General features: G+C 35.7%; 1 protein-coding gene across 1 annotated transcript in view; it reads right to left on the bottom strand.

Moving 5' to 3' along the window:
* LOC115439140 (SH3 and multiple ankyrin repeat domains protein 2-like) overlaps positions 1 to 21,028 on the bottom strand; it is a 515,551-nt gene that overhangs the window by 278,848 nt on the left and 215,675 nt on the right. The window contains exons 9-10 of the mRNA XM_030162991.1: positions 19,001 to 19,168; positions 8,106 to 8,222 (exon numbers count right to left, since the gene is read on the bottom strand). Coding sequence (XP_030018851.1) covers positions 8,106 to 8,222; positions 19,001 to 19,168 — 285 coding nt within the window. The remainder of the gene's footprint in view (positions 1 to 8,105; positions 8,223 to 19,000; positions 19,169 to 21,028) is intronic.

Here is a 21,028-nt window from a genome sequence, read left to right as displayed (position 1 = left end):
TTGCTTAGTAATCACCCCTCGGCTGCTGTTGCACAGATCATGGGAAGAATCTACTGTTTATTTTTAGGTCTGTTTAAGATTTAGCCCACCCCAAGTCATGGATTAGCATTCTATTTGCACTACTAATGTTAATTTGTAAGCAGCACAATCCTGTTTTAGACTATTGGCAGTGACTAGGAGTGTGTATTGGCAAAAATCTGGTGATATGATACAAATCACGATACAAGGATCACGATCCGATATATCACGATATATCATGACGCTGTTAAAAAGGCAATTTTTTACTTGTTTCTATTTTTTAAATGATTATTTCCTGGAAGAATTGAATTACACCAGAAATATGCACAAATACTAAACACATTTTTATTTGATCACAACAGGATCTAATGCTATATCACAAAATGTTCCTGTGTTAAAACTTAAATTATATAAGCATTGTAAAGAGGAGTTGATAATATTATTTTGTTGTTGTTGTTGTTTTAGTTGTTTTTGTGTTTTGTTTTTTCTATTTGTGTGTGTGTGTGTGTGTGTGTGTGTGTGTTTAATAGGTTTGTAGGTTTGTTGTATAATTTGTTCTTTTTTTGTATTGTATCTGTGTGGTTCCTTAGGTCTAAGTACATGTTTACGTAAATATACAATTTAAAATTGAAAAAAAAAAACAAAAACAAAAACAACAAATTTAAATTATATTTTACAGACATTACAGTTTAACATCCTGCTAAAATTTTCATATTCTGTTAGTTCATAACTAACATCATAACATTATTTTTGTACAATCCCAACAAAGGATGTAACATCTGCCTCTCTCAGACAGTAAAAAGTGTTTTGAGGATGCATCAAATAACCATTATTTAATAAAACAGTGTTAAATAATAATAAAGAAAATATAAACAATAAAGAAAACCAAAAAACAAAAATGAACCTCTGCCATATCTGCATTTGAATAAATGCCTAAAAATATTGATACAGTACTTTTAATATCGATATAGTATTGCAAAATGAAATATCGCGATGTATTGCAGAACCGATATTTTCTAACACCCCTAGCAGTGACAATAAGGTAATCTAAATTGTACAGACAAGAATTTGAAATAGTTCATAATTTTATATTCATATAAAAAATACAATGTGTATAAGCTGTAGTTGATGTAATGTACCTGAAGAGACATGATCTCTTTAAGTGGTTTTCGCTGTAGTGCAATTAAAGGCTGAGTATGAATGGGAACTGTAATACACCTGGGGATTTCCCAAAGTGCAACGGCTCAGAATGAAACCATCAAACACAGAAGCATGATAAATAACATGCAACAAGAGTTGAACAAATACTCCCAATGGGAAAATGGAACAATGCTGCTGCAGGTTGTGCACAAACAGAACTAAACCACATCAGCTGGTGTCAACAAATCAAACCAAATCAGATTGTCAAATCAGAACAGCGGGGTGTCATAGTGAGGTGACTGTCAGCTGGTGCCGCTAAGCATGACTGTCTGTGTGGGATTCATTTCTGAAATTTAGTTTGTGTCTCGGCCAATATATGGCTGATGTGACCATGATGGACGTCTCTTGGGTTTATTTTCCTTTCAGTTTACAAAGGAGATGAGGTGAGAACAGAGGAAATGTCATGTTTTTTTCTTTGCTGCTTTCAGACATGATTGATTGATTGATCTATTTTTTTGTGACCCCATATCAGAAAAAAAGTTAGGACTGTATAGAAAGTGCTGATTAACCCATAAAGACCCGGTGGTACTTTTGTGTCAGTTCCCAAATTAATTTTTTCTCAATATTTAATCTTTCTTAAGTGATTTATCACCATTAATTATCATATTATCCTATTTACTTTGAATTTTATCAGTATAAATCTAGCATTTTCCTACATTTAATTCACTGATTGAGTAGATGTTCATTAAAGCTCAGAGTAAATTCAGAGGTTATTACATCAAAAGCAGAGAAAACTGAAGAAATAGTGACTTTTTCAGTAACATCTAACATTAACTAAACATAAAAGTAAGTGTGTCCATCCACTGTCACTGATCAAACTCTGTCAATTTTACTGGTGAATCAATGATGTAGAAGATGACTGCGTTTCCACGGTAACTACAGAGCCTCTAAATGTCCAAATGGGTCATATCTGATGAACATGAAAAGATGACAAACTGTATTTTACACCAATTATTTACATAGTTTAATAGGACTAGTGGATCAACAGGTATTAAACAGTTTAGATCAGTAGTTGGTTTTGGATGCCAGTGGCTGTTTGGGTCTTTATGGGTTAAAAAAGAATGGAGTGATATTTAAGTCAAGTTTGTCATGTGTTTTCATGATTTGGTACAAAAGCAGCATCCAAGAGGAGTCTAGTCTGACACGTGTGAGGAAATAATTGAGACAGTGTTTCTTAACTCATAAATACAATGTTACTTTTGTGTCAGTTATAACTTTCCCTCTCTATTTAACTTTTTTAAGTGTTTTATCACCATTTATTATAATATTAGCCTCTGCATTTTGCATTTTTTAAGTGAAAATCTGGTATTTTCCTATATTTAATTTACTGATCATGTAGATGTTCATTAAAGCTCAGAGTAAATTCAAAGTTTATTTTTTGTATTTTTTTTCATCAAAACAGACAAAACTGAAGAACAAGCGAAATTTCAGTAAAATATATCATTAACTGAACATAAAACAAGTGTGTCCATCCACTGTCACTGATCTCCATGGATTTTACTGATGAATCAATGTTGTAGAAGATGACGGTGTTTCCACAGTAACTACGGAGTCTCTGAACGTCCAAATGGGTCATATCTGATGAACATGAAAAGATGACAAACTGTTTTTTACGCCAATTATTTACATAGTTTAATAGGACTAGTGGATCAACAGGTATTAAACAGTTTAGATCAGTAGTTGGTTTTGGATGCCAGTGGCTGTTTGGGTCTTTATGGGTAAAAAAGAATGGAGTGATATTAAAGTCCTGGGTTTTCATGATTTGGTACTTTTGTACCAAATCATGAAATGCAGCATCCAAGAGGAGTCGAGTCTGACAAATGTGTGAGGAAATAACTGAGACAGTGTTTCTTAACTCATAAATACAGTGCTACTTTTGTGTCAATTATAACTTTTCCTCTCTATTTGACTTTTCTTAAGTGTTTTACCACCATTTATTATAATATTAGCATCTGCATTTTGCATTTTTTAAGTGAAAATCTGGTATTTTCCTATATTTAATTAACTGATCATGTAGATGTTCATTAAAGCTCAGAGTAAATCCAAAGTTTATTTTTTTATTTTTTTAATCAAAACAGACAAAACTGAAGAACAAGGGAAATTTTCAGTAAAATATATCATTAACTGAACATAAAACAAGTGTGTCCATCCACTGTCACTGATCTCCATGGATTTTACTGATGAATCAATGTTGTAGAAGATGACGGTGTTTCCACGGTAACTACGGAGTCTCTGAACGTCCAAATGGGTCATATCTGATGAACATGAAAAGATGACAAACTGTTTTTTACGCCAATTATTTACATAGTTTAATAGGACTAGTGGATCAACAGGTATTAAACAGTTTAGATCAGTAGTTGGTTTTGGATGCCAGTGGCTGTTTGAGTCTTTATGGTTTAAAAAAGTGGAAATGGAGTGATATTAAAGTCCTGGGTTTTCATGATTTGGTACTTTTGTACCAAATCATGAAATGCAGCATCCAAGAGGAGTTGAGTCTGACAAATGTGTGAGGAAATAACTGAGACAGTGTTTCTTAACTCATAAATACAGTGCTACTTTTGTGTCAATTATAACTTTTCCTCTCTATTTGACTTTTCTTAAGTGTTTTACCACCATTTATTATAATATTATCATCTGCATTTTGCATTTTTTAAGTGAAAATCTGGTATTTTCCTATATTTAATTTACTGATCATGTAGATGTTCATTAAAGCTCAGAGTAAATCCAAAGTTTATTTTTTTTATTTTTTTAATCAAAACAGACAAAACTGAAGAACAAGGGAAATTTTCAGTAAAATATATCATTGACTGAACATAAAAGAAGTGTCTCCATCCACTGTCATTTACCAAAGTACATGGGCTTTACTGGTGAATCAATGCTGTAGAAGATGACAGTGTTTCCATGGTAACTACGGAGCCTCTGAACGTCCAAATGGGTCATATCTGATGACCATGAAAAGATGACAAATTGTATTTTACACCAATTATTTTCATGTATTGCTAGAATTAGTGGATCAACAGGTATTAAACAGTTTAAATCAGTAGATATTTTTGGTTGACAGTGGCTGTTTGGGACTTCATGGGTTAAAAGAAATAGCTGAGACGATTTGGATATTTCATCTCCTACAATGTAAACCTGGCTTAAGAGATTCCAGAAATCTGTATGTATCAAAAAAAAAATGGGAAGGAATGCTTCTAGGGCCCAAAAAAGAGTTTGTTCAAGGTGCTCTTTGTAAAAAGGGATTCCTAAAGTAGATGACAAACAGGAAAAAAACTCCAAGGCACTAAGGACCTAAGGTCTATATATGACCATGCCATGAGAATAAAGGCATTTTAATGCTTAAAGAGAGTGCCTTGGAGTTTTCTTCCTGTTTGAAATCTACATGTATTTCAGTGCATAAAGGACAAGAGTTCAAGTTCTCACATGATACAGCATCAAGAGCCATCATTAATGCATAGCTGACAGAACCACATGGGTCAGGATTCCTGTGGAAAACCTCTGTGAAGCTCTACAATAAGGAGCTACATCCACAAATGTCAAATGAAAACCACTGTGACCAGAGGTGCCATTGACCTCTCTGGGTTTATAGGAACCTGAGATGGACCATTACTCACCCCAAGAAGAATAATTGATAAATAATTGGGGTTGAAAGTAAGTACAAAAAATATTTATCTGACCTCCTCTTTCTCCCTGACCTTTTCTCTCCTAATTTTCCCTTCTATTTACACCCCAGTGAATACATGTAACTGACTTGACTTCTTCCCTTGAGTCTTTATTCTTTATCGGCTCACAGGTTTTCCCAGGATCATCATAGGTTTTCCTTGGATCATCTCTGGACCTGCTGCTGTGGTCTTGCCTCTCTCCTTGCCTTCATCGTCATCACTCACGTATCCATTTAGTTACCTCTGCCAAGGAGGTTATGTTTTTGCTGGCGTTGGTTTGTTTGTTTGTCTGTCTGTCTGTCTGTCTGTGTGCAAGATAACTCAAAAAGTTAAGGATGGATTTGGATGAAAATTTCAGGAAATGTTAATACTGGCACAAGGAACAAATGATTTCTCTTTTCTAGAAAAGCACTCGGAGAGCGCAGACCTCTCCCAAGGCAGATCAGTGGGCCCCTGTGGCCCCTGTGGCCCCCACCCCCCCACCCCCAATCACCACCAAAATTTAATCATTTGTTCCTTGTGCCAGTATCAACATTTCCTGAAGTTTTCATCCAAATCTGTCGGTAAATTTTTTAGTTATCTTGCACACAGACAGACAGACAGACAGACAAACAAACAACCATACAGACAGACATTGGGGTGGGGTGGGGGTTGGTAGTATATCCACTGTTACTACTTGTATTTGTAATAGTAGTACTAACAGTCATGGACCTTTGTTGTGGTTTTTACTAATTTTACTAACACCAGCTGATCTGCTTTTGACAGTTCTAGTTCAGTTATCTGTGCATCAACTGCATCCATGTGTCTCCCCCTACTTCCCCCCTTCTCTCCCTCTCCCCGTCTCTCTCTCTATCTCTATCACTCTCTTTTTCTCCTCCTTTACTCTTTCTCTTTAACCCCAACTAGTCAAGGCAGATGTCCATGCTTGAGGACTCAGGGTCTGCTCCAGGTTTCTGCTGTTAAAGGGAAGTTTTTCCTCACCACTGTCACCACTCACAAGTGTTTGCTCCTGGAGGATTTAGTTGGGTTTCTGTAAATTAGCTTGCAAGTCTGGTTTTGACCAACTCGAAATGTAAAGTGTCATGAGATAACTTTTGTTATGATTTGGCGCTATATAAATAAAATTTGATTGATTGATTGACTGATTGATATACTGTCAAAATGTGGATTGTTCTCAGACCAATCAGTATTCTAGGTCTTTACTGGAAGCTGGAGGCTAAAAACAAACACAAAGGACCATTCAGACTGTTACCAGCATCAAGTCCAGAAGCAAAGGGTCTGTCATGGTCTGGGGGCAAAGGTCATGTACACTTCTGAGATGACACCATTAATCCTGACACGTACACTGAGATTTTGGAACAACACATATGACCTTCAACATCCTTCCAGTGACTCCCACGACTGTTTCAACAAAACAAAGCAAAACCACGTTATGCTCAAAGGCCTTGCAGATGATTGGCCTGATGAGTTCCCTACTTGTACACCCCTGCAGAGAACTGTGACAAACTGTGGTAACAAAGACCCCCATACTGCCGTACACTTTATGTATTGTATGTAGGAAAAATGGGACAAAATTGTACCTGAAACCCAACATTAATTGGTGTCTTCATTCTATGAGCATGAACTTATATGACAAAAACAGTACTCTGAAGTAATAAAAGCTTTAAACTATCCATTTATTTTTTGGAATAAGGTACAAGAACCACAATTGCAGAAACAAACAATGCATCTCTTGAGGTAAAATATAAAATAATGTTCTGGTCTATTGTTTTTGAGGTAATCAAGTTCAAGTTGACTTTATTTGTACCTGTGGGTAGATTTGTTTGCAGTAAGCTTTCGCTCACTGCTGGTCGCTGCGTGTGCAAGCACCCAACGGCCAAAGTTGATTTGCTAAACTATTTTTTTTTTTTTTAATAACTTTATTTTTGTTGTTCGATTTCTGTATATTACAAAACAAAACAAACATAAGGGACATTGGGATACATTGACCATAATAAACCTTTGTGACTAACAATTGTTTTAAGTAATGTGAAGTTGAAATGAAAATTGTCCATTACTTTCATTTATCATGATACTGTTCTTCTCGAATCCTCAATCTATGGGTCAGAATCTCCATCTCAAATATTCCATTCACTATTTGTATCCAGTCGTTAGTTGTAGGTGGTTCTAATCTGCACCATATTTTGGTAATAGCCTTTTTACACGCTGCTAGTAGTATTTTTAACAAATATGTATAATTTTTTCTTCCTTTATTACTCGTAATACATCCAAAATACATAACAAAACATGTTTTAGGAATTGCATAATCCAATATCTTAGCAATTGTTGAATATACATTATCCTAGAATGATACAAGTTTAGGACACAACCAGAAGACATGCCCATAATTTACATTGCCATCTCCACATTCTCTCCAACTCTGGACACATATTCAGCTGTAATTTTAGGTGTTATGAAAAATCAAATTATAATTTTCCAGCAATGTTCCCTCCATATTCTTGAAGAAGTAGTTAACTGTTGAATTCTCCAGATATTGATCCATTCCTCCTCTGAGACACACATTCCTAGCTTTTTTCCCATTTCTGTTTCACATTCAAAGTGTTGCAACCTCTGTTCCCCATAAAATGTTTGCAAAGAGAAGATATAATTTTGTATTTTTTAGAATGATATACTCCAATAATCATTTTTACAAGCTCACTGTTGTTAGAATCAATATTGTGCTTTATTTTTTTTGTTATAAAAGTCCCTTAATTGTAGGTACCAGAAGTGATCTTGATTTGTCAAGTCAAACTCCTGTTTGAATTCTTGAAAACTTTTAAAGCGGCCGTCCTTAATTAGTACACAGATTTGCTACACTATTTTCAGTTCTATTTTGAATATATGGTCCTAACTTTTTTCTGATTTGGGGTGCATTTTAGAAAGAAACATACAAACAGATTGAAAGAGAATATAATCTTAAGTAAAAAAAAAAAAAAAAAAAAAAAAAAAAAAAAAAAAAAAAAAAAAAAAAAAGATTTCAGCCAATCTTTTAGGCCGTTAATACATTGCTCCACATATCTGCTCCGTTTAAAAACTGTTCTGATAGGCTGATCTGATATTACTGTCTAAAATAGTACTAGGTCAGTGTAATAGATATTTGTGCTCTCATTTACAGTACATTGCACACACAAACACACACACACACAGATGTGTGCTAGAATGAACACATGCACAGTTCCTGCTCACCTGGTTGTATAGGGCACAGATGTGTAGAGCGGTGTTTCCCGAGGCATTCTGGGCACTCATGTCTGCTCCATAAAAGAGCAGATGCTCCAGGTGCTGCACGTGGCCGTGACGGCAAGCCTACACACACACACATGCACACACACACACACACACACACACACACACAAAACACACATAAGTTTTTAAGTTTTTCAATGTCATAGAAATCCTCCCGTTATCCTGAATAATAGTTGCAGTTTGATATCTCTACCACTAGATGTCAGTGTGCTGCAAAGGAGGTAACATGATAACGACAGGAGTCCTTACCCTCAGCCTGAACCCACACTGTGAAAAAGGGTTTTGGGGGTTGGTAAAAACAATCTATAGAAATCAGTTACATTTTATTCAGCAGCTAATAGTAAGCCAGTGAAATCTGTCCTGACTGGTTAAAGTCTACCTATTTGTTAACAGTAACAATTGCTACTTAAAATAAAATAATAAAATCTACTCCATAATACTGTGACGTGAGGGGTAGCTGGGGGGAGTTTCCCAGCATGCATTAGGACAAACTAGTTGGGAAAGTTTTTATGTGTTTTACAGTGTTCTGAGTTGATAAGAAGTGTTGTTCTTTTTATATATAGCACAGTTATGGTGTGTTTGACTGTTTTTATTAGTTTTTTGTTGAATGAAGATTTCTGTTGAGTTGCATATTCTTGCACCATGAGCTCAGTTGCGTCTTTGTTTCATTACCTCCGTCAAGGAGCATACAGTTCAGCGGGTGTTGGTCTGTCTGTGTACAAGTTAAGTCAAAAGTTATGGACAGAGTTGGATGAAAATTTCAGGAAATGTTGATACTGGCTCAAGGAACAAATGATTAAATTTTGGTGGTGATATGGGGGTCTGCGCTCTCTGAGTGTTTTTCTAGTTATTGTCTGTAATGGTATTAAAAAAACAAAAACCAAGAAAAATACCAAAAAAGAAAAAAAAAACAAAACAAAATAAAATGTGCCCAAGAGAGCAGCAGAGAGAGAGAGAGACAGAGAAGTGCACTGAGAGGAAGTTCAAGTGATTTGCTGGATGTATAGAAGAGAAACTGCAACTAAAGTATCAATCTCATCACGCTAGTATCAATCTAATACCAATACACACACACACCTTAGTATCGACACTATCAGTATTTAGATTGATACCCCCTGCCCTAAATTAAGTAGATGAACATATTCCTATTAACACTTGAGAGTTAATATTACTGACTTTTTATGAGTAATTTGTTGTGTAATCTATTGGGATATGTTACGTGGATTTTACCTCATTTCTTTTAGTGTGTCATAGCTGTTAAATTTAGTCATATTTTACTCAAAATATGGGGTAAAATCTACTCAACCAAAATGAGAGCAAATTGTTACCTCACCTTTATTGAGTAGATTCTAAAGGTTTGTTTTTACAGTGCAGTCATCAAAAACATACACCGATTACCATACATGTCTAGATGTATGTCTGAAGTTTTCTATAAAATCTGGTCCCCATTCCTGACTTATATTGGTACTAGACTAACTACTATTGTGTTGAAGGGCCTGGTGGACCATAAGTGAGAAAGTACAGTATGGATCAACACATAGCAGGTTATCTGAATTACTTTGCACTTGATGATAATGATACTACTGTGGTGAAATGAGAAAAAAAAGAAAAGAAAACACAACTGGATGCTGTCTTTGGTGGGATTCCCCCTACTCTCATTTCTATGTATTATGTATATGTATATGATTTTTTTTCGTTTAAGTATGATATGACCCCATGTCCTTTTTGTTGTTATGGTTGTTTTTGTCTAAGACATTACTGTTTGTTTGTTTATGTGTTTATCTACGCTGGTTTGTGTCTTTGTATATTTGGCTGTTCATAATGACATGTTGTATGTGTAAAGGAACAGAAACTATTTTATTTTTTGTTACGTATGGTATAACCTTCCATTCATGTCTCTCCAGCCTCTTGCTTTATATTTGTATTCATTCTTTTTCTATATTTTTTTGTGTTATATGAAAAAATCCATCAAGAAGTACATGCTGGCAACAAAAACAAAACATCACACAACATCTGCTCTTTTCAAAGTGTAACGTGCCAGTCAGAGTAAAGTGAAGGGTCAATCATTAGGGCAGAGTGAAATACAAATGGTTTCAATTAACAGCCTGTTATTGCTTTCATCAGTGCTTTTATGAACCCATTTTCCCAGTCAGTTGCATTAATGTTAGGGGGTTATGACGACAGATGTCAGTTAAATGTGGGGACGTCTTAAATAGCCTATTAGCTTGTTTCAGAGGCAGAAAAGGCTTTTTACCAAAAAAGAACGTTCTAGTGGGGAAGTTTTCTTTTCTTTTCCCCCACTGAGAAAGAAATAATATGAAGCAGAAGACAGTACATCATGCATAATATGTTTAGAAACTTGGTTTAGTTTTGCATTGATCTCACTCCTATTTAGTAAAAGATTGAATGAAAGAAGACAGATTGAAACTCTTGATTTTACTAAAGCCTAATGAGTCTTTTAAGGCCTGTAAGCACAGATAAAGTGATCATTTCCTAAAATAACACCTGAAAATACTGGGGTTTAACATGCAGTCATTCTAATTTTATTACATATTATCAGGTCTAATAACAGCTTCTTATCCCAGTCCATTAAAAAGAATGTCTTCAAATCTAACAAATACTCAAATACTAAAAGAAAAGATGACATACCAGTTCATCATGTTCATTGAAGCCCCTGTTCTTCTCATTTAGACCATAAAAACAAGTGGACAGACCCACTGTGGATCAACTGTTGGTTCACTTACTGCACTGTTTACACTGTAACACTGTTACATATGTTTGCATTGTTTACACTGTTTGCACTACTACTACTACTACTACTACTACTACTACTACTACTACTACTTCTACTATCAACCGGCAAAACACAGATTAGCTGTGATCAGACTTTGACATAAAGCTACTGTAAACACATGATAAATACATACAATAATACACATGTACATCTCCATTCTATCCCAGTCTATCCCATAAAGACTGGTGGTACTTTTGTGACAGTTCTCATATGAATTTTTGTCTATATTTAACCTTTCTTGATCAGTGATTTGTCACAATTTATTGTAATATTATTCTCTGTATGTTGCTTTTTTTCTGTGAAAACTATGTATTTTCCAAATTTAATTTACTGATTATGTACATGTTCATAAAAGTTAACATTAAAGTTGAGGGTTATTATATCAGAAACAGAGAAACTGAAGAAAAAAGTGACTTTTTCCACAAAGTATATTATTAAATGAACATAAACCAAGTGTGTCCATCCACTGTCATTGATCCAACTCCATGGGTTTTTACTGGTGAATCAATGTTGTAGAAGATGACGGTGTTTCCACGTTCACTACGGAGCCTCTGAACGTCCAAATGGGTCATATCTGATGACCATGAAAAGATGACAAACTGTATTTTACACCAATTATTTACATGTATTGATAGGATTAATCGATCAACAGGTATTAAACAGTTTACATCAGTTAATGGTTTTGGGTGTCAGTGACTGTTTGGGTCTTTATGGATTATACTCCTCACCCAGATGCTAACAGTTAGCAACAATAGCATTAGCCATTCTGTAATTAATTTGTTGTCCACACACAAAATGGGATGGAATGAGATAGCGAGTCCCCAAGAGTAAAATCCATTAACTGGTCTCCAACATTTCTCTCATTAAGAACCTAGGTTTTGATGCACTAAAGTAGGAATAATGCGCCTAACAAAACTATTATTCCTAACATGTTCACTCTGTTGATAGTGATTCATGGGAGTGGGGGAAAACATCTTAACCCTTTATCGGGCAAGAGGCTATTTTTAGTAATTTCCTCATACATTACAAGACAGTGACAGCAACAGTTCCAGTGAGGACAGTGAGTCCACAATCTCAGGTCCAGTGTGGTCTCCAGAGTCTGTCAGGTCCACCTCTGCATGAACAGTGAGTGGACCTGCTTTGTTAGGTAGCATGAAGTAATGGTACTAATGTAAGGAATGATGTTCAAAGGGATAATGTGGATGTGGACAGGGATCTAGATCAGCACTGATGTTATTGTAAAAAGTGATGTTCTAATGTTCTAAAATAAATACATGTTCTTTTCACCTTACATATGTTTTTCTTGTATTTTTTATGTTTACCTCAAGGATTTCTTCTTCTTCTTTTTTTCCCCCCATGTACAGGTAAGAAACCAAATATGGTAACTTCACTGACCATGATTTTCACGACAATAAAAAAATGTGAAAAATTTCACAAAAGTCTTGTTATGTTCTCCAATAACACACTAAGGTTAAAATTTTGAATTTCAGAGTATTTTTATGAGTGACCTGTAAAGGGTTGAGATAAGGAATGGCTTTTTCTTTTCTTTTCTTTTCTTTTCTTTTCTTTTCTTACATAGAAGTCATTTTGTTAGGGGGGTGCTAATGGTCTTTCTGTATTGAAAGACAGCATTTATTTTTCACTACAGAAATAAATCTCAAAACACAATACAGATGCTTTTCCATCATATGGGACTTTTAACCTTGTTTACAATCCTTTGTGTACAAGCTGTGCATACTCGTGTGTTTATGTAAAGACTGTGTTGGAATCTGAGCTGTGCTTGGAACTGGACAGTATGTAGTAAATAGAGCAAACAGCCGATGCTCCAGAGGAACAGAGGAGATGCAATGGACTCAGATGTAAGCAATAGGATATCTGTAGAATATCTGGCCAGAATCTTCCAAATTCAGTGTTCGTGCTGGTATCACAGACCCAAGGAACCGAGACAGTTGTTACCATAGAAATGACTCTCAGCACAAAATAAATTCCAGTGTAAATTTCACACAAACAAGCATGCACATATTTCACAGTGCACCTTAAATGCAGCACATGTAATAGTATGTAGTAAAAGAAATAAAATGTCCAGTCAGGATCTCTAAATGCATATGGCTCATGCCATTGTCATTTCTGTTTTCCTTCATTCTGTTCATTTTATTTTCATGTTTTGTTGTATAAAAGTCTTATGTTATTGATAAAAGCAAGTTCTACAAATACTGATGTCCCTGTAAGGACATACTCTGAATGAGGCTGAGGTCAGCTGGTTCACAAAGTGCTGGAATAAGAATGATTTAGAGTTGAGTGAAAGGACAGTGGCTTTACTCGAACTAATCAGACACAGTGATGACTAAAGTGTTCCTTTGAATCCTTGTAAATACCTGAGAGTGGTTTTTAATGGTAGGTTACATTAGAGTCTCTATGGGGTTTATTTGGTAGATTCAACACCATGCTTTGACTGCATTTAAACACTACAATTAAGGCAGATTCTTCTCATTTAAAAGAGAATGACTGCACATTAAGCTTTGTTATTTTAATTATATCACCATCTTTTGAGCTCACCTGTTTTTTTTTCTTAATTTGCTGAAATACCTCACTCAAACAGTAATCAGTCTCATTCAGAGGATGTCAGCACAGAAATGCAAAGGATTTATAGTCAAGGTCAAGGTTTACATGCATCTAGGCTAAATGTATTCACAGTTCTAAAGGGGTATGTATGTGTGTATATATGTATGTGTGTGTATACAGCGAGAGAGAGAAAGAAAGAAAATGGTCAGACTGTGAACACATTCAGCAAATATATGTATATACATTAGTGCTTCTGTGAAAGTGGGTTCATTTTGTTACCTGGCACTTTGCCAGCTTTTTTAGATCCAATAATAAAACAGAAATTTAGACATATTTCCCCCCAGAATGTACCTAATGATGACCTCAGATAAATGCAAAAAAAATTATACCCTTGCTCTGAGCCATCCCAAAATTAATACATTTTTAAGAAAATATTAGTGCCAAAAATTGGACCAAAATTGGGACATGAAAAACTGCCTAGGTGTCAGTGCATTTTATCTCGACCACATGACTTGAAATGGTCTTACATACCACTATAAATAAAGACACTGTGTTAAATTTGATGATCCTAGTAGTTTTTCAAATCCAGACATGCAGGTTTTTCATTAATCGCAGTTTCATTCTAGGTTTTGTATGTAACCCATTGTGCCCACTTGCATTACATGCAGAACCTGCCTATTTAAACACATATAAATCACAAATGATTTTGCAACAGTGCTCATTTTTGTGAAACACTCTGTCTTGAATAATTAGTTCAATTCCCAAAATGTGAATAATGAGAATAAAGAGATATCGTATCAAATAGTAGTGCGTAATTTTCATGTTCTTTTGACTGTGTTATGTGTAGATTTTTGTATTAACTATAATGTAAAGTAATATAAAAGTGTGTTGTATCTGAAAAAAATGTTTCTCTTTTATCTCAGTAAGTATTTATTTTTAAAATAGACTCAAAGTGCTTCAAAACTTGCTTCATAACATTAGTGTACATCTGGTTTGGATTTTAACCCCCCATGTCTTGTTTTTAGGGACCAGTTTCATAGAAGCACCCACATCTGTGTGCATATGTGTGTGTGTGTGTGTGTGTGTGTGTTTGTGTGTATAAATGTAAATTCTATAGTTTTCTTAATTTCCATGTGTTTTTGAAGTACACTGAAGAACAATTAGAAGCATTATATCAGTTTCAAGGGAATTTAATGACAGATAAGTCACATTTAAGCAAAGTATCCATTTGCGTCATTTCAGAAATGTTTGGCTGTGAATGTATAAAAAGATGGAAGCCGTGGAACTGTCTGGGACAGCCATGTTACCTCTGTGATTTAATGTGACAGTGAGTTTCAGTCAATTTGTTTTAAAGACAACTTATTTAAGAAAAAATAAAAAACTTTTCAAAAAGAAGACAATTTGACCAAAAATAAAAGAAAATCTGACTAAAAAGAACAAAATCACATTCAGGAATTTTTTGTTGGAATTACTCTTCAGGTTTGTAGTTTGACCAAAGTTTCACTGACTAAGATGAAGGGAGTGGGATTTAAGACCTATATCATCACTGGCCACTAGGGAGAGATAAGTTTATTACCTCCGCCAGTAGGTATTGTGACCACTTTGCTTTGTGTGCGTGCATGTTTGTTTGTTGGCAAGATAACTCAAAAAGTTATGGACGGATTTTCATGAAATTTTCAGGAAATGTTGATACTGGCACAAGGAAGAAATGATTAAATTTTGGTGGTGATTGGGGGTGGGGCTTGCCCCCCCCATTGGGCCTGGTGGGGGGGGGGGGTTCTTGGCGGAGGTCTGTGCTCTCCAAGTGCTTTTCTTGTTTTGACCATTACAATGACCTTCATTATTATACATGGTTAATGACACTTCCATACATTTCCTGAAGGAAATGTAACCCATATGCTTGCCTGTTGCTGGATCGGTGGACTTGTGCAATGTAAAAGCAAGAAATATGTCCCATTCACTTCATATGTGAATCTGTGTGTCAGTGTTTGTGGACTGACGTCACCACAGACTTTCTGTAGACCTGTATTCAGATGAGAAGCCCCTCCCACAGTCTGTGTCAGTCCTGTTAAAGCAGTGTTTAAATAGGCTCCTTTAATTGAATAGTTCCATGTGTCTGTGTATGTGATCCCAGGTGAGCTCATTCCTTTCATATGGAGAATTTATCGGAAGTTTTTGAGCTTTATTATATTTATATTGTTTTATATTTATTCTTATTGCATTTGTTATTTATTATTTAGATTTTTTATTTTATTTTACTGTATCTGTATTAGTGTCTCTTTTTTTTTATGGAGCCTACCATGACAACAAGTGGTGCAGGCAATGAGGAGACAAACACAAGCACTGAAACAGTGTGAAAAAGGTCCCGAACAGCTGCTAATTACGGGAAAACCGTAAATGATAGGTGAAAACTAACATGATCGTGAGCGGCAGACAGACCTGGGGAACACAAAGATGTTTTTTTTTTGTCCATACTGTGAGAAATCACCGAGTTACGGCAGTGTAAAACAGTCAACTCACCAGGAGCACAGCGATCCATTTAGCAGTGATTTGCATTGATTTGAATAGGAGCCGAGGAGGGATTTGCCCTTAAACTACTCTCTGCCATTTCACTTTAGAAAGAGCTAGGTTTTTAAACATGGGTTCATATGAAGCCAAGGAACTGTGGCTACATTTTTGGAAAAGATCATTCAGCTCCTATGTATCGTTTGGCTGGGAGGGCAAGTTGTTCAGAAAATTTTCAGCTGAATTTTCACTGCTCCTCCACTCTAGGTGATGACATCACCCACTCTAGAAGATCAGATTTTCACTCAACCCAGGGGGTTTGGAGACTCACCTATCAAAAACCGTAAACCCCATCCTCATACCACAGACATTTTTGGAGAGATGACAAAAATGCCTGCGTTTTAAAGTTTAAATGAAGTCTGTAGGTGAAAGTATGGCGAAGCAGTAGTGGTCAGAAAACAGACAACTTTTTTGTCGTTCCCATTGAAAATGAATGTTTTTTTTTGTTTTTTTTTCGCATTTTCATGCGAAAACCGTGATATTGTTACCATGTGACCACACAGATAATCTTTGGGCCAAGCTGAACATTTGTGCATTGACAGAATAATTTTAGCACAAATCATTTGGGAATGGTAGCCACTTGAAAATGGCCCAATTCATTTCGGATGGAGAAATTTGACCGGTTTTTCGCAATTTTAACGAAATCCATGCATCGGAATATCAAGCCATATACATAGCACATCTTTCGAGACCAGACTGCAAATTTTTGTAATAACATGTATTGGTCTATTTCCAACGGTCTGGGTCGCATTTTTTTTTCAAAGTTTTTTGTATAAGTCATAATAAATAGGACAAACAATAGTCCCCTGTGCCTTACATTGCAAGCACTCAGGGAATAATAAATATGACGAACAATAGTCCCCTGTGCCTTGCATTGCAAGCACACTGGGAATGAGTGGGATGTAGTGAATAACTCTATTGTGAACACGGAATATAAGTTGTCATGTTTTTTTTAAAGCTGTCACCATGAGCTGCTCACTTGCTGTGAGTTTCTCCAACCAGTTTAATTATGGTATTTTAAAGAGAGTATTTTATAAGGTGACTATTATTTTATTAAGTGTCTTTGAGTCCAATAGCTTTGTCAGAACTGAAAATACTCAGTCTACTTTAACCTGAAGGAGTTCATGTTTTGTTTATATTCTTCTGCCACTGTAAAGTCAAATTATATCTGCTCTGCCCTTGATGACACTTTATTTCAGATACAGTAGGTCTGGAATTATTTTATTTCATCGATAGTGAGAAAAAGAAAGGACACCCTCTTTGAATTATATGCTTCTCACAAGTTGATACAATCATTTATGTCTAACCTCAAGTGTAAAATGACACAACCTGTCCACCCTGTCATTATAATCTTTTAAACAAAAAATGAAGTCAAATTGGAGAGGTGATATGTGTAAAAATTAAGGACACCGACAGGTTTCAAAGGAATTAAGAGGCTATGAGGCAGCCAGGTGCTACTGGGCAAATGTCCTTGAAGCATGTATGATCACCTCTGCAAAAGCATATGGTCCAGAGCAAAGAGGAGAAACATCAGCAATGAGTTTCAAGGTTTTTTTCCTCATGACTATATATTTTGTTAGCCTCACAGCATAATTCAAATCATTAAAGAAATTGGATTTTTGGCCAAATTTTTGGCCCAAAACATGACTTAAAGGAGAGATATTTTGCTTTAAAAAAAAAAATAAAAAATTGAATTCGGCATTTTCAAACATTTCCCTGTGGCCTACATAAACTGTAAATGCTCTGCTTGGGTCTGAATTCTTCATTAATTCAACTCCACAGGTCCATCTTCAACCCTATTTCTGAGTAATGACACCAGAAAGGTCGTTTTGAGCGCTGGCCCTGTATATGCAAATAAGCCACTTCAAGCCCCACCCCCTCCAGGTTTTTGGCTGTGCTGCTCTGTGTCATACAACCAGCGACTGAACATTTTAGGTAATTGGTTCGAAGTTTGGACATATTTTCAGTATGGACTACAACCGCTGCTGCTGACAAACAATTATGTCGTACTCAGGGAAATATTCATCAGAAGTCTGGACCTTGTATGTGCACATGTCGTGATGTAACTAGTTATAGATATAACAAATTAAGCAGCAATTCAAACAGGTTCTGGAACTCCACTTGATTTTTGCCAAAATTAATATAAACCTGGAGGGTTCACATTCAAACTTTATGAACTATTAGGGTCCAAATACACAAATAAATGAACCAAAGACTAATAAAAGTGGGTTTAGCTAAATATGACCCCTTTAACATTATCACCCAAATGCAGCAGTGTGGGTCCAGCAGCAGATACAGATATAAAATATGACCCCTTTAAGCTATTATGCTATGAGGCTAATGTTTTGTTTGTTTTGTGCATCAATTTTAATTTGATAAATGAAAGTGTTGTTACATCTGCTACAATTTTGACTTGGAACTCCAAGATATATATATATATCATATGAGGACTTAACCAAAATATATCGGCCTAATTTCAGCCTTGAACTTCGACCTATATGCCAGCGGCTGCCATTCTCCTGCTCAGTGTCCTGCTTGACAGCTGATTATTATCTTGTCAGAAACAGGGCAGACGGCAGGAGGCAGAGATTTTACAGCTCATCAGGGACAGAGATATAAGCAATCTGATCAAGCTGATAGCCTGCACACACACACATGCTCGCAAATATACACACAGTGTGTTGTGTAACACACATAGTTTGTAACTGCTGCAGGGTGGCTCTCCTTAAATGGCTTTATCTACTTCAGCGGGTAACAGCTGCCAAGACAGTCGCCTACAGCCAAGGAAAGGCTGTGTGTGCTTTAGTAATGCTTTTTCAATACAAGCTGCTCCAAACAGTTCAACAGCCAAAAATTCCTCCCCACTTGTGTTGTGTGCACACCTGGTGAATGTTTTGGTGTGTGTGAGTGTGTGTACCTGGTGGACCTCATGCCAGCCGTTCTCATCCTGGCAGCAGACGGTGGCATGGTTGTTTAGCAGGAGCTCACAGCAGCCTGGGTCTCCTCCCACCACCACACTGTGATACAGAGGAGTCAGACCACGGCTGTCCTTGTAGTCTGGAGAGGCTCCTAGCTCCAGCAGCGTCTGGGGATGGAAAGTGATGTGTGTGTGAGAGACTGACGTAGGAGTTGAAAGAGTGACAGAGATGTTCTTTCACATTTCCATTCTCTGTTGAGGTTCCTTTGAAAGTGTCATTATATCAGGTTCGCTTGTGCTTTTGTGCTTATGTAAAGTTTGACTTGGAGACACTGTTGTACTGGGAGCCTGTTGTTTGTTTAGCTGACTCCATGGATCAGCTGCTACCACCGCACAGTCCAATACAAACTTCATATAAGCACATGAGTTTGTGCAAATGTTACATTTTGAACCTTTAAAACAGGGGTGACAACCCGTGGGCCAAAAAAACGGCCAGCCAAAGGTTCTAATCCGCCCCTTGGGATGAATACACTGCAAAAATCAAAATCTTACCAAGTGTATTTTTCTCATTTCTAGTCAAAATATCTCATCACACTTAAAATAAGACACAATCGCCTAAAGAGTACCTTGTAAGTGAGATGTTTTGCTTGAATTAAGCAAAAAAGAAAATCTTGAATTGAGCAAAAAAATCTTGAATTAAGCAAAAAACAAATCTGCCAATGGAACGAGTGAAAATTATCTTGGTAAGATTTCTTGAAATATGATTTTCAAGATCTATTGTCTAAAACTAAGTTCTTATATCTCATTGAAAAGTTACTCTTTAGGTGATTATGTCTTATTTTAAGTGTTATGAGATATTTTGACTAGAAATGAGAAAAATACACTTGGTAAGATTTTGATTTTTGCAGTGGATGGCAAGTGTAAAAATTACACTGAAAAGATATTAACAATCAAGGGTGTTGAACTGGTTTTACTTCAGGGGTCACATACGGACCGATGTGATCTCAAGTAAAATAATAACCTATAAATAATGACAACTACAAATTTTCTTCTTGGTTTCATGTAAAAAATAAAAAAATAACATTGCACTATGAAAATGCTCACATTTACAAACTACCTTTTAACAATAAAATGTGAATAACCTGAACAAATATGAACAACCTGATATATCCTAAGAGAAATAATTGCAATTTTAACAATATTATTCCTGTTAGTAAATGTTTTGTGTCTTTGTAGACCTACTGGGATCTGTAAGTTGTGTTAATAATGAGCTGAGACATAATATTGTTGAAATTGTTCTTACTTTAATTCCAAAACTGTAACAATGTTATGCCTGTTACCAAATATTTGTGAAAGATTGTGTGTAATGCACATGTACAAATGATAAGGTGGGGCATAATATTGTTAAAACTGTACAAAGTACAATTTCACAGGTTATTCACATAATTTTTGAAAAAAGATTTTCATAATTTCATGTTTTTATTGCAATAAAAGAAAAGGGAAAAACTTGTTATTTATTTATTTATTTATTTTACTGGTCTGGCACAGTTGAGGTCATATTGGGCTGAATGTTACCGCTGAAGAAAATGAGTTTGATATCCATGCTTTAAAAGAAAAATTCAGTCATGAACTACAACTACCACCAGAGGTTGAAGAAATAGTAGTGTTGACATTAGGTAGGTAGGTAGGTAGGTAGGTAGGTAGGTAGGTAGGTAGGTAGATAGATAGATAGATAGATAGATAGATAGATAGATAGATAGATAGATAGATAGATAGATAGATAGATAGATAGATAGATAGATAGATACATAGATAGATAGATAGATAGATAGATAGATAGATAGATAGATAGATAGATAGATAGATACTTTATTCATCCCATAGGGAAATTTACAGGTTCCAGCAGTACAACAAACTTAAGAACAACAATAGTAAAAACACAACACACAACAATTATGTCAAAGATGTCAGTGTGTTGTAGTGCTCAGATACCTGGAACAGATAGAATGCTTACCATCTGATCCCAGA

Source organism: Sphaeramia orbicularis, chromosome 3, assembly GCF_902148855.1.
Source record: "Sphaeramia orbicularis chromosome 3, fSphaOr1.1, whole genome shotgun sequence".
NCBI classification, from domain to species: domain Eukaryota; kingdom Metazoa; phylum Chordata; class Actinopteri; order Kurtiformes; family Apogonidae; genus Sphaeramia; species Sphaeramia orbicularis.
Note: the sequence above shows the minus strand (reverse complement) of the source record. Positions and strands in the feature narration are given on the sequence as shown.